General features: G+C 35.5%; 2 protein-coding genes across 2 annotated transcripts; both read left to right on the plus strand.

The window, feature by feature from the left end:
* Positions 1 to 488: 488 nt before the first annotated feature.
* Positions 489 to 1,992, plus strand: LOC117340172. The gene has a single exon (XM_033901933.1). The coding sequence runs from the start codon at positions 1,107 to 1,109 to the stop codon at positions 1,758 to 1,760; it is 654 nt and encodes a 217-aa protein (XP_033757824.1). The 5' UTR covers positions 489 to 1,106; the 3' UTR covers positions 1,761 to 1,992.
* A 2,662-nt stretch (positions 1,993 to 4,654) lies between these two features.
* On the plus strand, positions 4,655 to 10,016 carry LOC117341274 (C-type lectin domain family 4 member D-like). Its single transcript, XM_033903131.1, has 4 exons — positions 4,655 to 4,770; positions 6,153 to 6,403; positions 8,121 to 8,297; positions 8,694 to 10,016. The coding sequence occupies exons 2-4, from the start codon at positions 6,175 to 6,177 to the stop codon at positions 8,903 to 8,905; spliced, it is 618 nt and encodes a 205-aa protein (XP_033759022.1). The 5' UTR covers positions 4,655 to 4,770; positions 6,153 to 6,174; the 3' UTR covers positions 8,906 to 10,016.
* Positions 10,017 to 20,959: the final 10,943 nt, after the last annotated feature.

The following is a 20,959-nucleotide window of genomic DNA, read 5'->3' on the forward strand; positions in this document are numbered from 1 at the left end:
CTGTTCAATTAAATACAAATGAAAAATGTGCAATTCAAATAATACAATGATATGTTTGTTTCTGTCAGATGTTCCAATGTATTTAAAGCAATACTACAAGGCTTTTTTCACTACTTTGGGAATGGGGTCTATGGCTTTGGGATTGGGAAAAAATGTGCAGCAACAGGTAAATTGGGGAAAATGGACATAATGGAAAAAAAAACAAGTAGACACAAATATGGATCTATGCTATATTTATTTAGACTCTAGAGCATTATCTCCCTTTATCAGGCCAGAATAACCAATAAAACGTAGACGGGACGGCCCCATCTGGATTTTGAAAGACATACATTCGATTGGGAATTTTATCTGGTCGGATTGGGAAAAATATCTAATTTTGCAGTGGGGAATCGGGCCGAATCGGCCCCCAAAAAAGCCCTGTTCTATGTCGAACTTGTTTAATTTTAGCTTATCATAATCATATAAGTCACCTGAATACCTCTTGTTGACTGTTTTTCCAGGTGCAGTAGTCTACTGGTAATATGGCATCACAACAAAGATATACACCAGCAATTTTGAGGGGTCTTCAGCTCAATGAGGAAGTGTTTGGAAGGGACCAGCTGATAGGAATTTATTATTTGGCAGGATATGCAGTGAGAGAAATCATGGGATTTTTGGCAATTCAACATGAAACAGTGATCAGTGAGAGACAAATACATAGAATCCTCAGAGGAATGAATTTGCAAAGAAGGGAAAATCATGCAAATCTAGAAGATGTAGTGACAGCTATTATGGAAGAACTTGGTGGAACAGGTCAAAATATTGGATATCGGTCCATGTACAGACGACTGCTTACAAATCACAATATTACAACAACTATGGAAACTGTACGATTGGCATTGCATATTCTTGACCGAGAAGGAATATTGATGCGTAGACACCACAGAATAGGTAGATAAACCTACTCTAACAGTGGACCAAACTTTGCCATTCATATTGATGGGTGGGATAAGCTCAAGCCATTTGGAATTTCTGTGCATGCATCTGTTGATGGCTTTTCACGGAGAGTACTATGGATACAAGCCTGCGATTCAAACAAAAATCCTCAGTACATAGCAAAGTTCTACATGGATGCTATCAGGGATATGAATGGTATACCAGTGATGATATATGCCGACAGGGGTACAGAGAACTCAATAGTTAGAGATATCCAATGTGTAATGAGATGGCATCATAATGATCCATTCCAAGGCTTGTCAAGTTTTCAGTATGGGAGTTCCACCAGAAACACCAGAATTGAACGATTTTGGAGAAACCTTCGTTGCATGTGTGGTCAAACCTTTATGGATCTTTTTAAGGGAATGTCAGATGTAGGTATGTTGGACACAGCTGATTTCATTCACACAGAATGCATACGATTTTGTTTCATGAAGCTTATCAACACTGAACTAGGGAGAGTAGCTCAGCACTGGAATCAGCATAGAATTAGATCCAGCAGAAATGCTCAAGGACCTTTTGGAAAACCAGATGTCCTGTATTTTCAGTCAGAAATCTTTGGAGCAAGAGATCAAAAACTCCCACTGCCTGCTGTTGAGCAGCTGGATGCACTTGAAGAGGAGTACTGCTCATCTCCTCTTCCGAATGGAGTAGGACCTGATTTCGAAACTCTTGGTTTTCACATCATCGAACAGTATGCTCTGCAGTATCCCCCAAATACTGTGGATGAAGCAACAGAGCTCTTCTGTCGAATAACACAAACTGTTCAACAAATTCAACAGTAAATCACAAAATGAGGAATGTACAAGCAGTGTTCCCCTTAACCCTATATAACCGGGGTATTTCATTTGGTATGTCCCCTACGCATAAGTCAATACTGAAAATTCCAGGTGTGCATTTCAGGCCCTATGGACCTTTTTTATTCAGAAATTTCTTTACACAAATTATATCTATATATTCACATGGCATTTTATTTGTGCACAGCTTCATTTTTTAGCGTGAAATACATACATAATTATGTAAAGGGGAACACTGGTACAAGTGTAGCTGGTTTTCTAAGTCAACACAGAAAGAACTCTGTTATTCTGTGCTCTGCGGGCTTTGGGTTACGACACTAAATCATGATGGTAATGCCAGGTTCTCAAAGAGATAACCGAGGTTACGACACTAAATCATGATGGCATTGTCAGGTTCTCGAAGTGATAACCGATGTTACGACACTAAATCATGATGGCATTGTCAGGTGCTAAAAGTGATAACCGAGGTTACGACACTAAATCATGATGGTATTGTCAGGTCCTCAAAGTGATAACCGAGGTTACGACACTAAATCATGATGGCAATGTCAGGTTCTCAAAGTGATAACCGAGGTTACGACACTAAATCATGATGGAAATGTCAGGTCCTCAAAGTGATAACCGAGGTTACGACACTAAATCATGATGGCATTGTCAGGTCCTCAAAATGATAACCGAGGTTACGACACTAAATCATGATGGCAATTTCAGGTTCTCAAAGTGATAACCGAGGTTACGACACTAAATCATGACGGCATTGTCAGGTTTCTAAAGTGATAACCAGGGTTGCAACACTAAATCATGATGGCATTGTCAGATTCTCAAAATGATAACCAGGGTTACGACACTAAATCCTGATGGCATTGTCAGGTTCTCAAAGTGAGAACCAGGGTTACGACACTAAATCATGATGGCATTGTCAGGTTCTCAAAGTGATAACGAGGTTACGACACTAAATCATGATGGCATTGTCAGGTCCTCAAAGTGATAACCAGGGTTACGACACTAAATCATGATGACATTGTCAGGTCCTCAAAGTGAGAACCAGGGTTACGACACTAAATCATGATGACATTGTCAGGTTCTCAAAGTGATAACCATGTTATTACGCTTACGGTCATCGATACATTTCCTATAATAATGAAGCCGACGATCCTGTTTTGTCCTTCGTCAAGCTTCATGGCACGAATTTGTATATTTTACATCAGTGTTCCACATCTCCCGTGTCATGATAATTGATATAAACGGTGTAAACACGAAAACGATGTAGGGACGTGTTCAGGTTATTGTAGGGAAGCTAACGATCGGAAAATCGATATTTTGACGCATTTCAATGCTGAGTAATTAGCGATTCAACCATATAGGTAAATCTTTAAGTAAAGATGGCGGCTAGAGGCTGGCGTAAAAAAAATCATTTATACCTTAAAGCATGTGTCTGATCAAAGTGGTCAATGTATTTCTAGGTATTTAAAAAACAATAAATTATCGATAACTCCAAACGTAAAATTAGTTAAAGAACTCGCCAAGAGGTAATTTCTTTGTGACAGTCCCGGCCATATTGACGCTGGAATATTGAGACTGATTAAATATCTAATTGTCAATATTTTTTTCTGTTTAAGGTAGGATTTCCAAGCAGACTATATTTGATTAGAATTTGAAAATCCAATAACAAACAAAAGAAATTCTAGTTCGTTATTTGTGATAAGAGGGCATTGTACAAGGAGCATGCCTCCCTGTTCCCTTATTGATAAATGTATAAGACAAAATCTTCTAATTAGGTATCAATTTTAACGGGAATAGTAAGGTTAAAACCACGTTTGGGACAAAATCATCATGATGTAAATGTTCGAGACAAAAATTGTTTATATGCTGAGGAGTTTTTTCTGTTTTTATTTTTAAGAGATGATCATTTGCCTGTGTTTACATATCTATCTATTTAATTATTTGTTACATCAAATTTGAACGACTTAGATTTAGTTAAAAGAAGTTTCTTCATCTTGATCACACACAGAATGGGGCTATTTGGCAATATCGGCGAAGAGAAGCTGAAATTGTAATTTGTTAAAGAGACCCCGTGGTTCACATGTTAAGAGACCCAATGTCAACATGAAAAGTAGATAATAAACATTCCTAATTCTGAAATGCTACAGCCACAAGAAACACGACACACAATCTGCTACTTTTCACTTACAAAAGTCGATGTGTACAACATAAGTTGCCGAAGAAATTTGCTTTGTAATAGAGAGAAGGCGATGTGAACATTTGTTCTGACTGGCCAAACTGTGCAGAGGTGTTTAAAATAACCTTGCAGTATTCAGCCACATTCATGGGCGTAAAAGATCACTGAAATTTCGCCGCTGTCCGTGTGCTATAATAACAAGAAATATCTTTAAAAAAGATAAACGGCATAGTTTTAATGCTAGTGGTTATAATGTAAAACTGCTGTTAAAATAACTTAAACTAATTAATGCGTTTCAGCACGAATAACAAAATTATATCAGTTTGAATCATTTTTGGTGATAATCAGACTGCATTTGAATCAGGAATATAATTTTATTGATGTGTCATTTGAAAGGATACATCCACTTATTCAGCTTGCATTCAATCTAAATACATGTACATTGTTTCGTTTTTAACTGCATATCTGCATTTTGCATTTACCGCTACATTGACCAATCACATACTCCATCTTGACCAGTACCGCCACCTGTTGCTTCATATCCGGGGCCAAACGAATATTATACGGCTATGTCAAGCTTTCCTTAGCTGACTTACTTTCTACCGCTGCAGAATTGAGACCCCCGTGTTCACAGTTTAGAGACCCCAGTTTGGAGCTTAGACACGGTGGTTATTTGTAAAGCGGTCGGTAAACAATTCTACCAGCTATACATCTTGTTATTGGTTAAGTCCTCGATCTCGGTAACAGCGGTTTGTACCACGACATCATACATAACGGGAATATGTTCAATGTAGGAATACTAACAGAGGAGAATTGACGGTAAGTGTTCAAACAGGTGATAGGCCTAACATAAGTATTTCAACTGTGGCGTTGGTAGACATACTCATTAATTCTATCACTTAAGTTTTTCCTAATGTCTGTACCTAAAGGTTATCTCACAGATTATGATATCATTATTTTCATCAATTGCTAGTACAATGTAGATAAGTATCCAATCCTTTTAACACAGGGGTGTCAGTGTTTTAGTTAACAAACGGGATGGAATGAAAAAGAAGTCGGAATTATTTTGAAGCGAAACGAACTTGGCCTAGACGAAAAAGAACGAGATTTATTTCCGACATTTGGAACGAAAAGGAACAAAATCGCCGCATTCGTACTAAAACTGAACGGAATGCGATATTTTTTGAACGAGTAATCGATAAAAACAAAACGAAACTGAAATTCATCGAGGTCGAAGTACACAGCACATAGAACCTGTAATAACGAGCACAGGTGTCTGTTTCTGGTAAATATTTACAGAGAAAAAAATATCACCCCCCCCCCCCCCCCCCTACACATACTTCTATATCAACATGAATTTCTGTTCCGGTTTGAAATTGAAAAGGAAGCTTGGAGGATACAGTCTATTTTAGTGGGTGAGCTAAAGAATGTTTTACAACCATCTTGATGTACCAAGGTTTTCGTGTTACCAAATGTCCGTTTACATGTCGGTATTCATGCATGATAGATATGACAAAATCACCCCATAATGTGCTAATTTTACGTTTATTCTAACACCATCGCGATCGTTGGACGAAATGTCTTGGTAATTATAATCGAAATGTCACACTTTATCGGTAAAATAATTAATCAAAAGTTTTATTTTCAAACATGTTTTTGAAAAGAACTGTCTGATTGGCCTACCTACATTGTATTTTACCGAATGACGTCATTCACAAACTCTACTGAATTACAAAAAAAGATGACAATTTACAATTTGTATATGATAAATCCCTATTTGTCGTTTGCCATTGACATAAAGATAATCTTGCCATGTAACCAAGTAAGTAATATTTACATTGACGATATATCATACCAATGTTTTGATGCACGAAATAAAATTTTAATGATTTATCATAATGATAAATTGATGTATAGACCTTGAACTGAATTGCACCCTTCTAATAATGTCACTTACAGGTTTGATCATGGTGTACATTTCTTCTGTTTTACCAATCTTGATCTTTGGCATCCACTTAATATCTTGTTTTCATAAAGAAGACTATTTCGACAGTCGATCAATCAATTTGTATTTTAGATTAGTAAAATAAGTTAATAAATTGTTTTGTTTCTCCTGTAACACATTTCCATGTGTGTTCAAATAAAATATTGAGTCTTAATTAAGTCTATTTCAATAGTCGATATATCAATTTGTATTTTAGGTAAATCAATTTTACCGAAGAGATGGTGATAATTGAAGGATCTAGCTGGCTGGAGGACGTCTCCAACGTTGATCGATCATACAGTTCCTCCGTACTGACCACGACTGTCGCGACTCTGGTCATCTGTCTGGCTACCTGTGTCAGAGAGAAAACATCTAAGGCCTCTACCTATAACACCTTGACCAGTACCTGTGATTGTTACGACAGTCTAACCACTTCGACGTCAGTGAACGGAAATCGACTTTGGACGCGTAAGGACAGTTTTTTCTTATCATTTCCTGTCCTATAAGTTCAATCAGTCTCCAATATATTCTTCAATGTGAAAAGAAACTATTTTTATTAACACATCCTGATATGTCCCTGCCATATATTTGATTTTCCATTCTATACAATACCGGTAAACACACCACATTTCTTCTTAAAGATCGAGTAACAATGGTCTATTGCTGTATATGGTAGTATTTTAAATCCTTCAACTGCAGCTTCAGATATATTGGTGATGTGTCATGTGTCAATGAATCATATCACAACTCGACCGTGACATTTCAAAGTCATGACTATTACATTTAATAGACTCACTCACATACTCATTCATTCCTAAACTAGGAACCTCCGATCAGAGGGTGTAATCCTACAAAAGTAGGAACCTCCGATCAGAGGGTGTAATCCTACAAAACTAGGAACCTCCGATCAGAGGGTGTAATCCTACAAAAGTAGGAACCTCCGATCAGAAGGTGTAATCCTACCAAAGTAGGAACCTCCGTTCAGAGGATGAAATCCTACCAAAGTAGGAACCTCCGATCAGAGGGTGTAATCCTACCAAAGTAGGGAACTCCGATCAGAGGGTGCAATCCTACCAAAGTAGGAACCTCCAATCAGAGGGTGCAATACTACCAAAGTAGGAACCTCCTATCAGAGGGTGCAATACTACCAAAGTAGGAACCTCCTATCAGAGGGGGCTGTCCTCCCAAAGTGGGAACCTCCGATAAGAGGGTGCAATCCTACCAACATAGGGATCCCCGATCAGAGGGTGCAGTCCTACCAAAGTAGGACCTCCGATCAGAGAGTGCGATCCTACTAAAGTACAGACCTCCCATCAGAGGGTGCAATCCTACCAAAGTAGGAACCTCCGACCAGACGGTGTAATCCTACCAAAGTAGGGACTCCGATCAGAGGATGTAATCCTACCAAAGTAGGAACCTCCGACCAAAGGGTGAAATCCTACCAAAGTAGAGACATCCGATCAGAGGGTGTAATCCGCCCAAAGTAGAGACATCCGATCAGAGGGTGTAATCCTACCAAAGTAGGAACCTCCGATCAGAGGGTGTAATCCGCCCAAAGTAGAGACATCCGATCAGAGGGTGTAATCCGCCCAAAGTAGAGACATCCGATCAGAGGGTGTAATCCGCCCAAAGTAGGAACCTCCGATCAGAGGGTACAATCCTACCAAAGTAGAGATTCCCGATCAGAAGGTGCTGTCATCCCAAAGTCGGAACCTCCGATTCTACCCAGGGGTATGAAAACAAATTTGTTAACAAACTTTTGTGTAAGAATCCACTATGCGGATTCATCCAGTTTGCAAACATTTTTTTTATACCCCAATGAAACTTGGGGGAAAATGACATAAATGGGGATCGGGAAGCCTGGTAAGCATAGTGTTGGTGCGAATGGGAGTGAGGGTGTGCTCGATTTGGCGTATTCTTGTGTATGGGTACGAAGTCGGAGAGTGTGTACGTAAGTCTATATTTGAGTAACGTGTTGTTTTTGTATTACAGGTCTTTGTCTTGTACATTGAATCTGTTGAAATGGAAGAACACCCGAGTACATTATTTATTTAATCCCCGTACGACACTTAAATATAATATCTTGTCAGGGACTGCATAGCTTATCATAATTAATATGTGTATTGTCCAGTAGAAAACGTTTATAAACAATTGAGAGAACAATGGGTCCATATCTATCCCACAGGTCACATTGAAGGATATTTATACAACAGTCAACTTGGCTGGTATATAAAAGTTGTTGCCGACCAATGGAATTCACACTGGGATGCCGAGAGCGACTGCGCGGCGGATGGTGGACGGTTGGTTGTTTTGGATACCGTTGCTAAGCACACGTATATTACCGGACTACCAGAGGTGCTGTGTACGTATTGTTTTAGACAGTCAACAGGTTAATGGAACCATAGCTCAATGAACAAACCAAATAGCTTTGAAATAACAAAGTAATAATGTAATGTTATAAGCCCTCCAAATATATAACTCTCACATTTGCTTTTTATCGACATTTTATCTACTTTATTACAGGACGAACTTTTTTAGTCACAGTATAAAAGTTCAAAATGTTTATATGTACATATATAACATCATAAACCAGGTGTAATATTATTATTGTGAAATAATTATTGGAAAAGCTAATTAATCAATACACAACCAGTATGTAACAATATATGTTTGGGGATGAAACTATTACACCTTAAAAAATGACGGAAATGTGTCAACAATAAGCTTAATATATTATGAATGCTCCTTTTATTTGCAGATGACAACTACTACCATCTTGGTGCGACCGATGTGGCAGTCGAAGACACGTTCGTTTGGAGTACCGGAAGTGTAGTGTCGAGACAATCTTTCCTGTGGCACGGTACCCAACCGGATAATAGGGGCTCTCAGAACTGTCTGGCAATATACAAATGGTTGTACGATGATGTAGGGTGCAGCAGTGATATGAACTTTATCTGCGAACTAGTATAATGTGGGATACGTTGTCTATTCGTATTATTTCCAGGAAGAGGAAAAATAGATAATTTGCTGTACTTCCCGGATATCAGCCAACGCCATGGTCAGTGTCAATCAGGAATCGGCCACCAATATCCCCTGAAAATAGCCACCAATATCCTCTGAAAATAGCCACCAATATCCCCTGAAAATAGCCACCAATATCCTCTGAAAATAGCCACCAATATCCCCTGAAAATAGCCACCAATATCCTCTGAAAATAGCCACCAATATCCTTTGAAAATAGCCACCAATATCCCCTGAAAATAGCCACCAATATCCTTTGAAAATAGCCACAGATGTCCCCTGAAATAGTCACCAATATCCTTTAAAATAGCCACTAATATCCCCTGAAAATAGCCACCAATATCCTCTGAAAATAGCCACCAATATCCCCTGAAAATAGCCACCAATATCCTCTGAAAATAGCCACCAATATCCCCTGAAAATAGCCACCAATATCCTCTGAAAATAACCACCAATATCCTTTGAAAATAGCCACCAATATCCCATGAAAATAGCCACCAATATCCTTTGAAAATAGCCACAGATGTCCCCTGAAATAGTCACCAATATCCTTTAAAATAGCCACTAATATCCCCTGAAAATAGCCACCAATATCCCTTAAAATAGCCACCAATATCCCAATATCAGTAGTGTACCCAGGGAAATCTTCCGCCGGTGTCCCCCGTGAAATTAGCAGATTCCTTCAAAATTTAGAATAAAAATAGAATTGACCCCGAATCAAATAGTACGACAGGTGGGATGTCTGTGGGATGTCTGTCAACAGGTGGGATTTCTGTCGACAGGTAATACCACACGAAAATAAATCTATTCTGTTATACATTCTGTTGTATTTTCTATGTCATTTAATTAATATGAAGTTTGACTTTTATGTATACGTCCCGTTATTCACATATAACTATAAATCATATTTTATAGAGTAACACACAACATGATGCTACCACAATGGAGCGCTGTCTAGATTTTATATAATTCAAAATGTGATGCTGAATTTATATCATCCAATACCATGACACATTGATCTAAACTACTGAAGTTATTAAGCGATTTCATCCTTATATGTCTTCTATATGCTCTATTTTATGTAACAATTAAATAATAATAAATAGAGGATATCTAACAGTGTTTTCAGTAATACCAAATATATTTCACGAGTGGGGTAATATTTTGATATTTTTCACGAGTGCGCAGCACGAGTGAAAAATATCTAAATATTAGCCACACAAGTGAAATATATTTGGTATTACTGAAGACACTGTTAGATATTCTGTTTATTACATTTTTTATCAACGAAAAACCTACCCCGTATGCTAACTAGGCCTACAGCAATAATTTGTAAACAAAAAATGTAGTTCCCCCTGTCAAGGTGCTGAGATATATGTCGGGCTTTCTAATTGGTCAATTATTTTGGTATTTTCTAATCATTAATTTGATTGGTCAAATCAGCAAAAGTGATATTTTTCACTAGTGATAAATATGATATTTTCCCCTAGTGATAAATATGATATTTTTCCCTAGTGAAAAAATCACTTTTATAGAATGAATATTTTTTGATATTTCACTGGTAAAAATGTAATAAATTCTTTTATTTAGACAGGGTTACATATTTTGACTTCTATTTTCCAATACGGCCCTGTGAAAGACACATATACAAGGTACAACACCACACTTTACAAGACAATACTTACATAGAAATAAGATACATCAATGACCTGTCTATAATCGACATGACTAGTACATTATAATTATCTTTATAAAAATTGAGAACAAATATATCAATAACAAGAAAAATAATGTAAAAAGTAATATCGCAATTAGAATACCAACCAGGAGGCAGGTGACTGGGAAGCCCCTCCCTAACATGCTATCCGGCTGTAATTTATAAATATATGGATGTTTTAAATATGATAATACAGCTCTTCATAATAATGATTTAAATAATAATGTGCATTATATAAACATAGTTTGATAAAAAACAATATCACATGACACGGAGAGTAAGTGATTTGGCAGCCCCTACCCAACAAGCTGTCTGGCTGTAGAAAATAAATTAGGCAAAATTAAGTACAATTAAAATGTATAATATATATATGTGAATGATTTGGAACAGATGTTATGCTAATATATATCACACGATACAGACCAGAGAACAGGTGATTGGATAGCCCCTACCTACCAAACTCTCTGGCCGTGATGCATGGCATATAGTCTAATCACTATAAACAAATTTCTTTATAATAACTAATTATAAGGATAACCTTAACTAAACACAAAAATTAAATTGGTTTTAAGACAATAAATCACAAGTAAGCTTTTAATTTAAAATACTAAGTTATTGATTTATATTGGTTACTGAGATGCAGCTTTAAAACGACAGAATGCTTGTAGCATTTCGTGTATCATTGGTTAGGTTGCCAGGTAAATTGATTTTGCTTTAGATAACCATGAGCCTCATCATTAAAAATTGTGTAGGTTATTGCACATTTCCTACAATTATAAAAACCAAGAATATGCATCCATTTCAAACCCTTAAAGAGCGTGTTGGTTGGAGTTAAGATATCATTAATATTTCAGATAACTCTTGCAGCTGATGTAACTGACAAAGTACATGTTCCTTTGTTTTTGTTTCATCACCAGAAAGGCCCGAGTGGTTTTTATATGCGGATTATATGTAAACAAAGTAGGTGCGTACAGGCTTGCAAGGTTTAATGATCTAACAGGGACTCCAGTAGGATTGAGTCAGTGACTCTCGGCTGTGAAATCCTGAGAGTCAAAATAAAAACATGAGTCAAAATATAAACTACACAAAAACTTGGCATTCAACGATTACTCGATTTCAAACGTATCAAATTGACGAGCGGCATGCAAAAATTATGGGTCAAATTATTGTTTTCTGTGTCAAAACACTGATTTAAGATATTGAAATTATTATAAAATCATGTTTGCAAATGAGTTACGAAATGATAGTACTATATTGTTAGGTCTACTATAGAGCTTTGCAGTAGTATGTAGTACACTTTCGACGGTTCCTACTTTTGACGGCCAGGTGGATGCTGGTAAGAGGATTAACTTTTAGGGTACCATGTCCGTGTTTGGGGTAAGAAGATTAGCCATAGGGTACCTACTTTTGACGTAGGGGGTAGGGGATTAGGAAAAGACAGCGGAAGTTGACGGACACACTTCCTAGTTTGAACGTAAAATTACCCGCACCGTGAAATAAGATGATTGTTGGATTATGAGGAAAACTGGCCTAGGGTTCTGAAAGTAAAGAAAAATGAATAAAAAGATAAAATATAGAAAACTACAATTTTTATAAGCATTAAATCTGAATTCCAGTTGGTTAGAGAATCGTACTAATAACCCGATTGTCATGGGTTCCAGCCCCACATCGGTTATAATTCCAATATAATTGACAAGTACTTAATTTTTTTTAAATAAGGTGGTATCAGCATGCATGATAAGAAATAAAGATAACACAACATATCAACATTTTTGTTTATTGGTGAAAAAACAATTGGTACAAAATAAGAAAACTTTTGGTAATATATATATATATATATATATATGCATAGTATCGGATGATGTTACCATATACACACTTAAATCATGAATTCAAACTAGATTTTTTTTTAATAATTTAGATATGTAACATGTTCTATGTTTTGTTCTCAAATTGTGGTTATATGTAAATTTTGGTAAAGTAAAGCATTGTAAACTTCCAAATAGCAAGTTATTGTATGTTTGTAAACATGGGTTCTCGTACATTATGTACAATAGGGAGCAAGGTCATGTCAAAGTCAACTACAGTTTGTAACATTGTTTGTGGAGGCGGGGCTTATGAAGCAAGACTTGTCCAATCGCCTCGCGCGTACTATTCTCCCATTCACCCATTCAATAACCGGCTGTCGTGATCAACGGAACTTCGTCTGTCGGGGTAGTAATGCACGTTTGCTTTTCGAGGTAATCCCGCGTCGACAGTAAAACAGATTTGTTAATATTTTTAACATATGTATATATATTGTATTTTATTGTATTTCCAGTACTTCTTATATATATTATGTGTTTGTATTTGTGATTTTTTGTGTTTTGATAAAGGGGCGGATTGCCTCGAAAATTTAACAAACCTTATTGTTTACACTGTTTGAATTACTTCTTTGCCCCATATATACATGTATATATATATATATATATGTAGTAACTGGGGTGAAAATCTTAGTATAGACCAACACAAACATCGTTTCGTCAAGTTTAAAATTATGAAAATACAACACAGCAAATGAAACATATCTAAAGACATTTCTTTTTTGTCGAGAAAAAAAAAAGAAAAACTTTTCCCATGGTAATATAAAGACCTTAGCATATCCATGGGAACTTGTAATACAGGTCCAGCGCTCTTGATTAATCTCCCCATTTTAATTTTATTTTAGCTGCTTTTTGGGGGGTATACATATAGAGACATTGCTATTCCAAATTGTTCATAGTGTTGTATTTTTACCAATGCTCCTGTACGTGGTGGAACTTTACAAATACACTTGCGTTTATAAATGTTTTGTTTTATAATTAGAATAATCAAATAATTTCCTCCATTCCCTGACATATTTTGTAAACCAAACAGAAACGTAATTGGGGGCCATGGTATATCAATATTATTTCTTTCAAAAATAGCTTTACGAAAATACAACCAAAGGTTTTTTTACGTGTACACAGTCCCAGAATAGAAGTTCCATAGTTTCTCTGTTTTCGTTACAGAAAGTACATAATTCAGTTTCAGCAATATTAATTTTCATTAGCAATTTATTATTGGAAATTATTCTGTGTATCAAGTCAAACTGAAAACACAGTAAGTTGGTGTCATCAGTAACAGAGAAGGGTAGTGTAAAGAAAAGTTGTCAACGTGACTTTTGTATAGTTAAATGTAGTTTGTGTTTCATATTCTAAGTTGTCAGGAAATGCGATATGCTTTATAAGCAATAAAAATTTGAAGAATTTAGCAACTTGTTCCGTTTTTTCTTCAAATAAGAAATGTGATTTATTTTCTATGCTTGATAACTTTCTATGATTCAACCTTACAATACGTTTCCATCTTTATGGAATGGCGTGTATAATACTGTAATATCTAATTACCTGAACTTGTAAGTTATACTTTGCTTGGAAATCTGCATTAGTAAGGAAACACCCTTATTCATTTAATAAATCATTTACAAAGAATACGTCATGTTTTACCTAATGTTTGTATGAAAAATATTTATCTTAGTGTTATCATTGTTCCATATTGACTGTGATAAAATGTTGGCCAGTGTTAGCATTCCTGGCATTGTAGTAATCTCCTCTTGTAAAATTACTCAAAACATTTAGAATATTTTTCTAAAAAGTATTAAAAAAACTAGCTTGTATGTTGTATTCCAAATTTTGACATAAAAAATAACGCCACCAAAGTTCACCAACTTGTCCAATAAAAGTGGTTTCCAGTCAGAAACAAATTTACGATTAATAATTTTTTCAACCCACGATATTTTCAGAGACTGACAAAAAGTTGTACATGTGGCATTCTCAGTCCCCGAATCTCATAAGTATTAATCATAGCATTTCTTTTTTAATTTTGTCGCCCTTTTCATTCCTTACAAAATCAAACAATAGTTTTTGTAGTTTATGGAGAAAAACATCTGATGGATCACACAATACTTTGAATAATTAAATAAACAACGCGTAGGACTGACGATTTGATTACACGTATCTTACTATTTTTGTTAATTTTCTAAACGATCAACATTGTTGGGACTTTTTTTGGCAGCAACAATTTTTTCTTCGTAGTTATCTCAAGTGATATCACTTTTCTGAAAATTGTATTTTATGCCGAGAAGTTTTAACTTCCCTTCATGATTCCATCGTAACTTTCTCTCAGGTAACATATCTTCACCACAACCCCGTTTTGCCCCTAACCATATAGCCTGTTTTGTCTAATCCAGAACAATCTCCAAATTTATCTAAATCACCAAAAGCAGTGTTTTAAAGATTCAGGTTCCTCAGTAAGAGTTAGACTATTATCGTCTGCCTACTTACTTAATTAAATATTCATCGTTTTATTTTTTTATATCAACAACATCATCTTCATTTGTCAAAGCCTCGCTTAAAAAGTTCTACTGTCAGAATAAATATATAAGACGAGAGTGTGTCGCCTTGACGAACTCCTCTCTCTATATTAAATATATATATATATATATATAATGTGACCGTTATTGATAATACAACTGGTTATATTATTTTTTTTAAATTGATCTAGAATATTAAATTTCTACCAAAACCAAAGAAACGTAGTCTTTTCAATGAAACACAATTCTAGATAACCAAAGTCTAGAGCAGGTACAATGTTTTGTTGTATGTCATCTTCTGTCTTTTAATTAAATCTAAGATTAATATAAAGCATTCACCAATATATTTTTCTTTATTTAAAGCTTTTTGTGAATGACTTATCGATTTTGGTAAAAAAAAGAGTTTTATGCAATTCGCTTTAGCTGCTAATGCTATTTTATTTTCGATGTTAAGAAGAGTGATTAGTCGCCTTTTTTATTTACATATGATTTTGATTTTCCTGTATACACGTGATCATACCTTGTTCTTAGTAACGGAAAGTTCGCCAACTTGATATGTTTTATTAAAAGAATTAACTAAATATAATTTGTGAATATGTGAATCTCTACTTGCATACTATGTTTTATCAAAATGTATCTGCTCCTTCAATATTTCATGAATATTAGTTAATTCCATATTGTTATTAGACAATAATTTAGACATCTTTTCATCCCTATGGTGGTTTTTTTTCTAAATTACAACAACAACAACAACAAATCGAACTTTTTTCTGCTTCTACTTTCCAATTTGATTTTGCACGAAGAATTATTCCTTGTGTGATCTTCCCTTAACATTTTTGAGATCAATTTCCAACATTTCGATATCCCTATATCTACTTTCACTATAGTTTTTGGTGCAGAGGTAAGCTAGTTTTTTTTTTCTTTTTCATGTTCTTGTGCTTGTCTTTCTTTTTTTCGTATAAGAACAGTACAATATAGTTTTACCTCTTATCATCAGTTTAATTGTTCCCCACATAAGTTGGTAATTTATTATGTATTCAACATGTTCAGCATCCGCATTATCATTTTTATACAGGTTTAACATTTCAGTGATACATTCTGTAATAGAATCAACATATTTCGGATCAGACGCAAGAGTGTTATTGAATTTCCAGGTAGCTGATCCTCGTGATTGATGGGAAAAAGAATAGATATTTGAGAATGATAAATTCTGTAGACTACACCTATATCAGTATTATCTACAAAATTGGCAATATCGCTAAAAACTAAAAAAACAAAAAAAGCCTGCTTACCTGAGGCCCCCTCCACGAGAAACATTTTTTTTATATGGATTTTGTTCTCTCCAAACATCATCTAAGTCAAGATTTTCAAAGAGTTGTTTGATTTCTAAATAACTTTTTTATTGTTAAAATGTTTATAGTTATAGGTATCCACAATTTATTGGAACATTCCAATCACAGTAAATGATTACCGGATTATTTACCAAAGATTCAACTTTGCTTGCTAAGTTTGCAAAAAGAGACCTCATTTGGACCATATAAGGTCTATAAGAACTGTAATTTCATAATTCTGCCTACAATATTTAAAAAAAAGTCTCTATGTTTTACTACATCTGAAGAAAGACCCCGGCAATTACAACATCCAGGTTTTATTCTTTTTTATCCGACATTCTTTATTTTACGATAAAGAATGAAAAATATAAACATTATTGAAATATTAAATACATCAAGAACACTGGAATACATAGAAATTTTGTAAAATCAATGACATCAGGTATGTCTTGTTTAATAGTGTGATCTTTCCTTTTGAAAGACGTATATAACCCTTCCCCCAACACAACTGCACTTTCAACTGTTCTACAAAATTGTAGAACCAAATAAGAATCTAATTTTGCAAAACAGAAACAAAAAACGAAAAACAAAAACCTGAAACAACTACACACATTTTATGGGACTTTGATAACGTATCTAATCTGATAGAAAACCTTACTTAGAAACTCTACAAAGAAAAAAACAAACTTTGATATCTGATAAACAAGAATTCTTATAAGGTTAACACATACAAAAATACGCGAAATTGAACACAGCTAAATTGATATTACTGAGTATAAAGCAATACGTTTACAGAAATAAATGTTTAGGATTAGAACTTAATCATTATAGCCTGGAAAATCGTGTTAAATTTGAATTAAAAGTATATATTATCACTAATTTAAATGGTGAAGACAAAAATAAAGTACAGATAACCACACAGATATTACAATGGTTACAAGTCTAACACTATCCCCATGCAAGAACCTTATATTTATAGTAAAATTCTGCTTTGCCTTTTACTAACAATTTCGTTTCATTTTTCTTTCGTATATTCCGATTAAATATATTCCTCCAACAGCTAAATGCATTAAAATAAAATATTGCTGATCTAGGATTACATTGTGTATGTTCCTATTTAGATATTGTCGTGTTGTTTTGTTTAAGTGTATTATATGTCTGTGTTTTCTTTTTGTTTCTGTACATAAATGTAAACGTTTTTTTCTTTTGTAAGTGTTATTTCTGTCTGCATTTTTTAGGTGTCCTTTCTGTTTTTCCTCTTTTTTTTTTTTTTTTTTTTATTCATTGTTTAGTGTATGCGTGTGTGTGTGTGTTAAATGTATACATGTATCATTAGTTTTTTTTCTGGGATGGACATTGTTTCAATTCTACCTCTGAAAAAAGGATGTAAATATCAGAACATCATCGTTTTTCCTGTTCTACTTGTACAGTATCATTACATGGAAATAATATACATTAAATAACATTTTCACACCGTGTACATACATAATAGTTACAAAGTGTACATTTCTTTATCATCCAAACTTCTTTCTAACGTGAATCTATGTCATAACATTTTGATTTTGATTGGGTATTGTTACAGATGATACGTCATGGAAAATAAGGATCCGTACAGCAAAACATATTTTCTTTCAAAATCCATTAAGATACATCATGACAGATTTATAAGTTAATGAATCTTTTATCATACACACAATTATAATTTTTCAAACAGCTGTAACTGTTGGTATAGGTAAGACTGAATTCCGGAAATTTTTAAAAACCTCTCTGGCGCTGTTTGATATGAAACCGTAATATTTGTGTTCCATCCCATTGTATTCTACAATGTATTCACCATTCTCAAGTTCATTTGTAAGTTCCTCCAAATGTTGCCCAAGAGCAATTTGTGCAGGTTCCCACTTCCTTGTGAAGTATATCATGCTATCTGTAACTGTATACAAAACATCTTCTTTCAAGAAATCTATCTGATTGAAGCCCCAGCAGTCGTAAATTATACTATGAATATGTTTGTGAAATTGTCAGGTATGGTTGCTTGACCATGTATTGCGTGTAGATGATATGTCTACCAATTTCTGTCGTGGGATTAGTAATGAAACTGTAGAAAAAACGGGCAAGGTCCCTAGCGGTAACGAAAATACTCTGTTAAAATTGTTGTCTCTGTGTAAAAATGCCCACGAACAAAATGAGTAAGACTTTACAAGCCATCCTTAGTCCAGGCTTCCACTTTACCTTAGTCAACTGAATACCATCATGTTCAAAATAGCCTCTGACATAAGCCTCCCTTTCCTCTTCAGTCACACAATCTCCTGGCCACCCCACTAGCTACCCGTGTCAATTTCTAAGGTATCTACATATTCCTTGAATAATTCAGAGGAGGTTTCTTCAAAATTGATAAACTACATAGATTCTGAGAAATTCGTACCATATTTTTGTGTGTGTGTCTGCACACGTACCTGTTAGTATGGTGGCTGATTTTTGCCATTTCGTTGTTTCGTTCTGGCGCCCCGACAGAACGATAATCTTCGTCTTTTCGCCCCCGATAATTAACGTTATGGCGCCGCGCCATAACGAAAAGACGCCACAACTCAACGCGAAATAACGAAAACGTGAAGCCGCTAATCAGCGGGGCGAGTTAATTCGCCCCGCTAATCAGCGTCTTTTCGCCCCGCCATAACGCTGTTTATCGTTTTGGCGCCCCGATAAACAGCGTCTTTTCGCCCCGACAAGACGATAATTATCGTCTTTTCGCCCCGCTGTTTATCGTTATGGCGCCCCGCTAATCATCGTCTTTTCGCCCCGCCATAACGCTGTTTATCGTTATGGCGCCCCGCTAATCATCGTCTTTTCGCCCCGCCATAACGCTGTTTATCGTTATGGCGCCCCGCTAATCATCGTCTTTTCGCCCCGCCATAACGCTGTTTATCGTTATGGCTCCCCGCTATTCATCGTCTTTTCGCCCCGCCATAACGCTGTTTACCGTTATGGCGCCCCGCTAAACATCGTCTTTTCGCCCCGCCATAACGCTGTTTATCGTTATGGCTCCCCGCTAATCATCGTCTTTTCGCCTCGCCATAACGCTGTTTATCGTTATGGCGCCCCGCTAAACAGCGTCTTTTCGCCCCGCCATAACGCTGTTTACCGTTATGGCGCCCCGCTAAACATCGTCTTTTCGCCTTCCGGTATGCATGATATGCCCATGCTTGCTGTGGTGTATTAAACATGTTACGAGATATGAAGGGAAAGGTACGTATCAGAGTTTTGTGTTTTTATAGCATACATCATACATTAAATTGTTTGTTGTTATGGCATACATTTCATTGTGTATGTTTTGTGTAGACTTATTAGTTTATAAATGGTGTAGATAAAATACAAATGGGTGATAAATAGAAGTGAGTCACATCAAATCTCAACAAGAAAACACAGGTACTCAGTAATTAATTTGTCTTCTATTCTTTATTCAAATTGATATATATGCATATCAAAGAGGAACGCATAACCCAATGTTTATCAGAAACGCCCCCATTCAATTTCAAATAAGTAATACCGACAGCACAAGGAAAACATAATCCAAACTTAAAATCGATGAAACAAGGACAATATATTAACAATTTAAATATAGATTTGCAAGGAGACCCATGAAAAAAATATCAGGAGAATAGAACCATTTATTTAGGAGCCATGGTGGCCAAGTAGTTAAGGTGTCTCGACCAACTATCCCTCCAACTCTTGGTCATTAATTCGAGAACCATGTGGGACTGTTATAAGGTACATGTCGCAGGCTGGAGATTTTTGGCGGGTACTCCGACTTTCCTACACTTCAAAATCAGGAAACATAATTAAATAACCCTGGCTGTTAACAGGACGTAAAGCAAAATAAAACCAAACCAAGTGAAACCATTGGGTTGTTTCACCCAAGCTAGTCTACAAAAAATACACTGTATGTGCATGTCGCGTGTCCTGTCCATGAGCAGGATCATTTAACTTTACAGATTGTTTTTTTTTAATTATTATTTATTGCTACTAGTCATGAAATACCATTCCTTTAAATCGTTGCTAGTCATAAAGTATCGAATGGATTTGAAGCAATGCTCGGATAGGAGAAAATATTTTCCATAAATGATGACCCGTAATTTAATGCAAAATGAATAAAATGCAAATAAGATTGTGTCATTTGCCTATTTCCCCGTCCTAGATAGAACAAGCAGGGACAGAAGAACACTACCGACAAGCTCTTAGTGATATATCGGACTGGTGCTGTCACCGCGGGCTTTCCACCTTGCCATACAGAAATATAGCGGACAGGGAAAGGCTTATACAAGCTTTATTGAAGAATGAAACAATATTAAGATATAATCATTATTGTAGATACCAAAAATTAGTATTGTATAACATGAACTCTTCTTTGGTACTTTCTTCCATGGTTTGGAGCTTATTTTGAAATTAGTACAGAAATGCATGGTTAACATTGAAACTATTAATATTGCTTACACCAAATGTATTTATTCTTATATCCATTGTTCCACAGCAACCACGACTACAACGAACATTTTTTTACACAGCGTACATTTTTTGTTATACAGGATTAC

Source organism: Pecten maximus, chromosome 13 (genome assembly GCF_902652985.1).
Source record: "Pecten maximus chromosome 13, xPecMax1.1, whole genome shotgun sequence".
NCBI lineage: Eukaryota > Metazoa > Mollusca > Bivalvia > Pectinida > Pectinidae > Pecten > Pecten maximus.

What these genes read in the sequence shown, in the direction of transcription:
- LOC117341274 (XM_033903131.1), top strand. Translation starts at nt 6,175, where the DNA reads ATGGTGATAATTGAAGGATCTAGCTGGCTGGAGGACGTCTCCAACGTT. An exon ending in CGGAAATCGACTTTGGACGC is followed by an intron (nt 6,404 to 8,120) that starts GTAAGGACAGTT and finishes TCTATCCCACAG; the next exon opens with GTCACATTGAAGGATATTTA. An exon ending in CGGACTACCAGAGGTGCTGT is followed by an intron (nt 8,298 to 8,693) that starts GTACGTATTGTT and finishes TTTTATTTGCAG; the next exon opens with ATGACAACTACTACCATCTT.
- LOC117340172 (XM_033901933.1), top strand. Translation starts at nt 1,107, where the DNA reads ATGGATGCTATCAGGGATATGAATGGTATACCAGTGATGATATATGCC.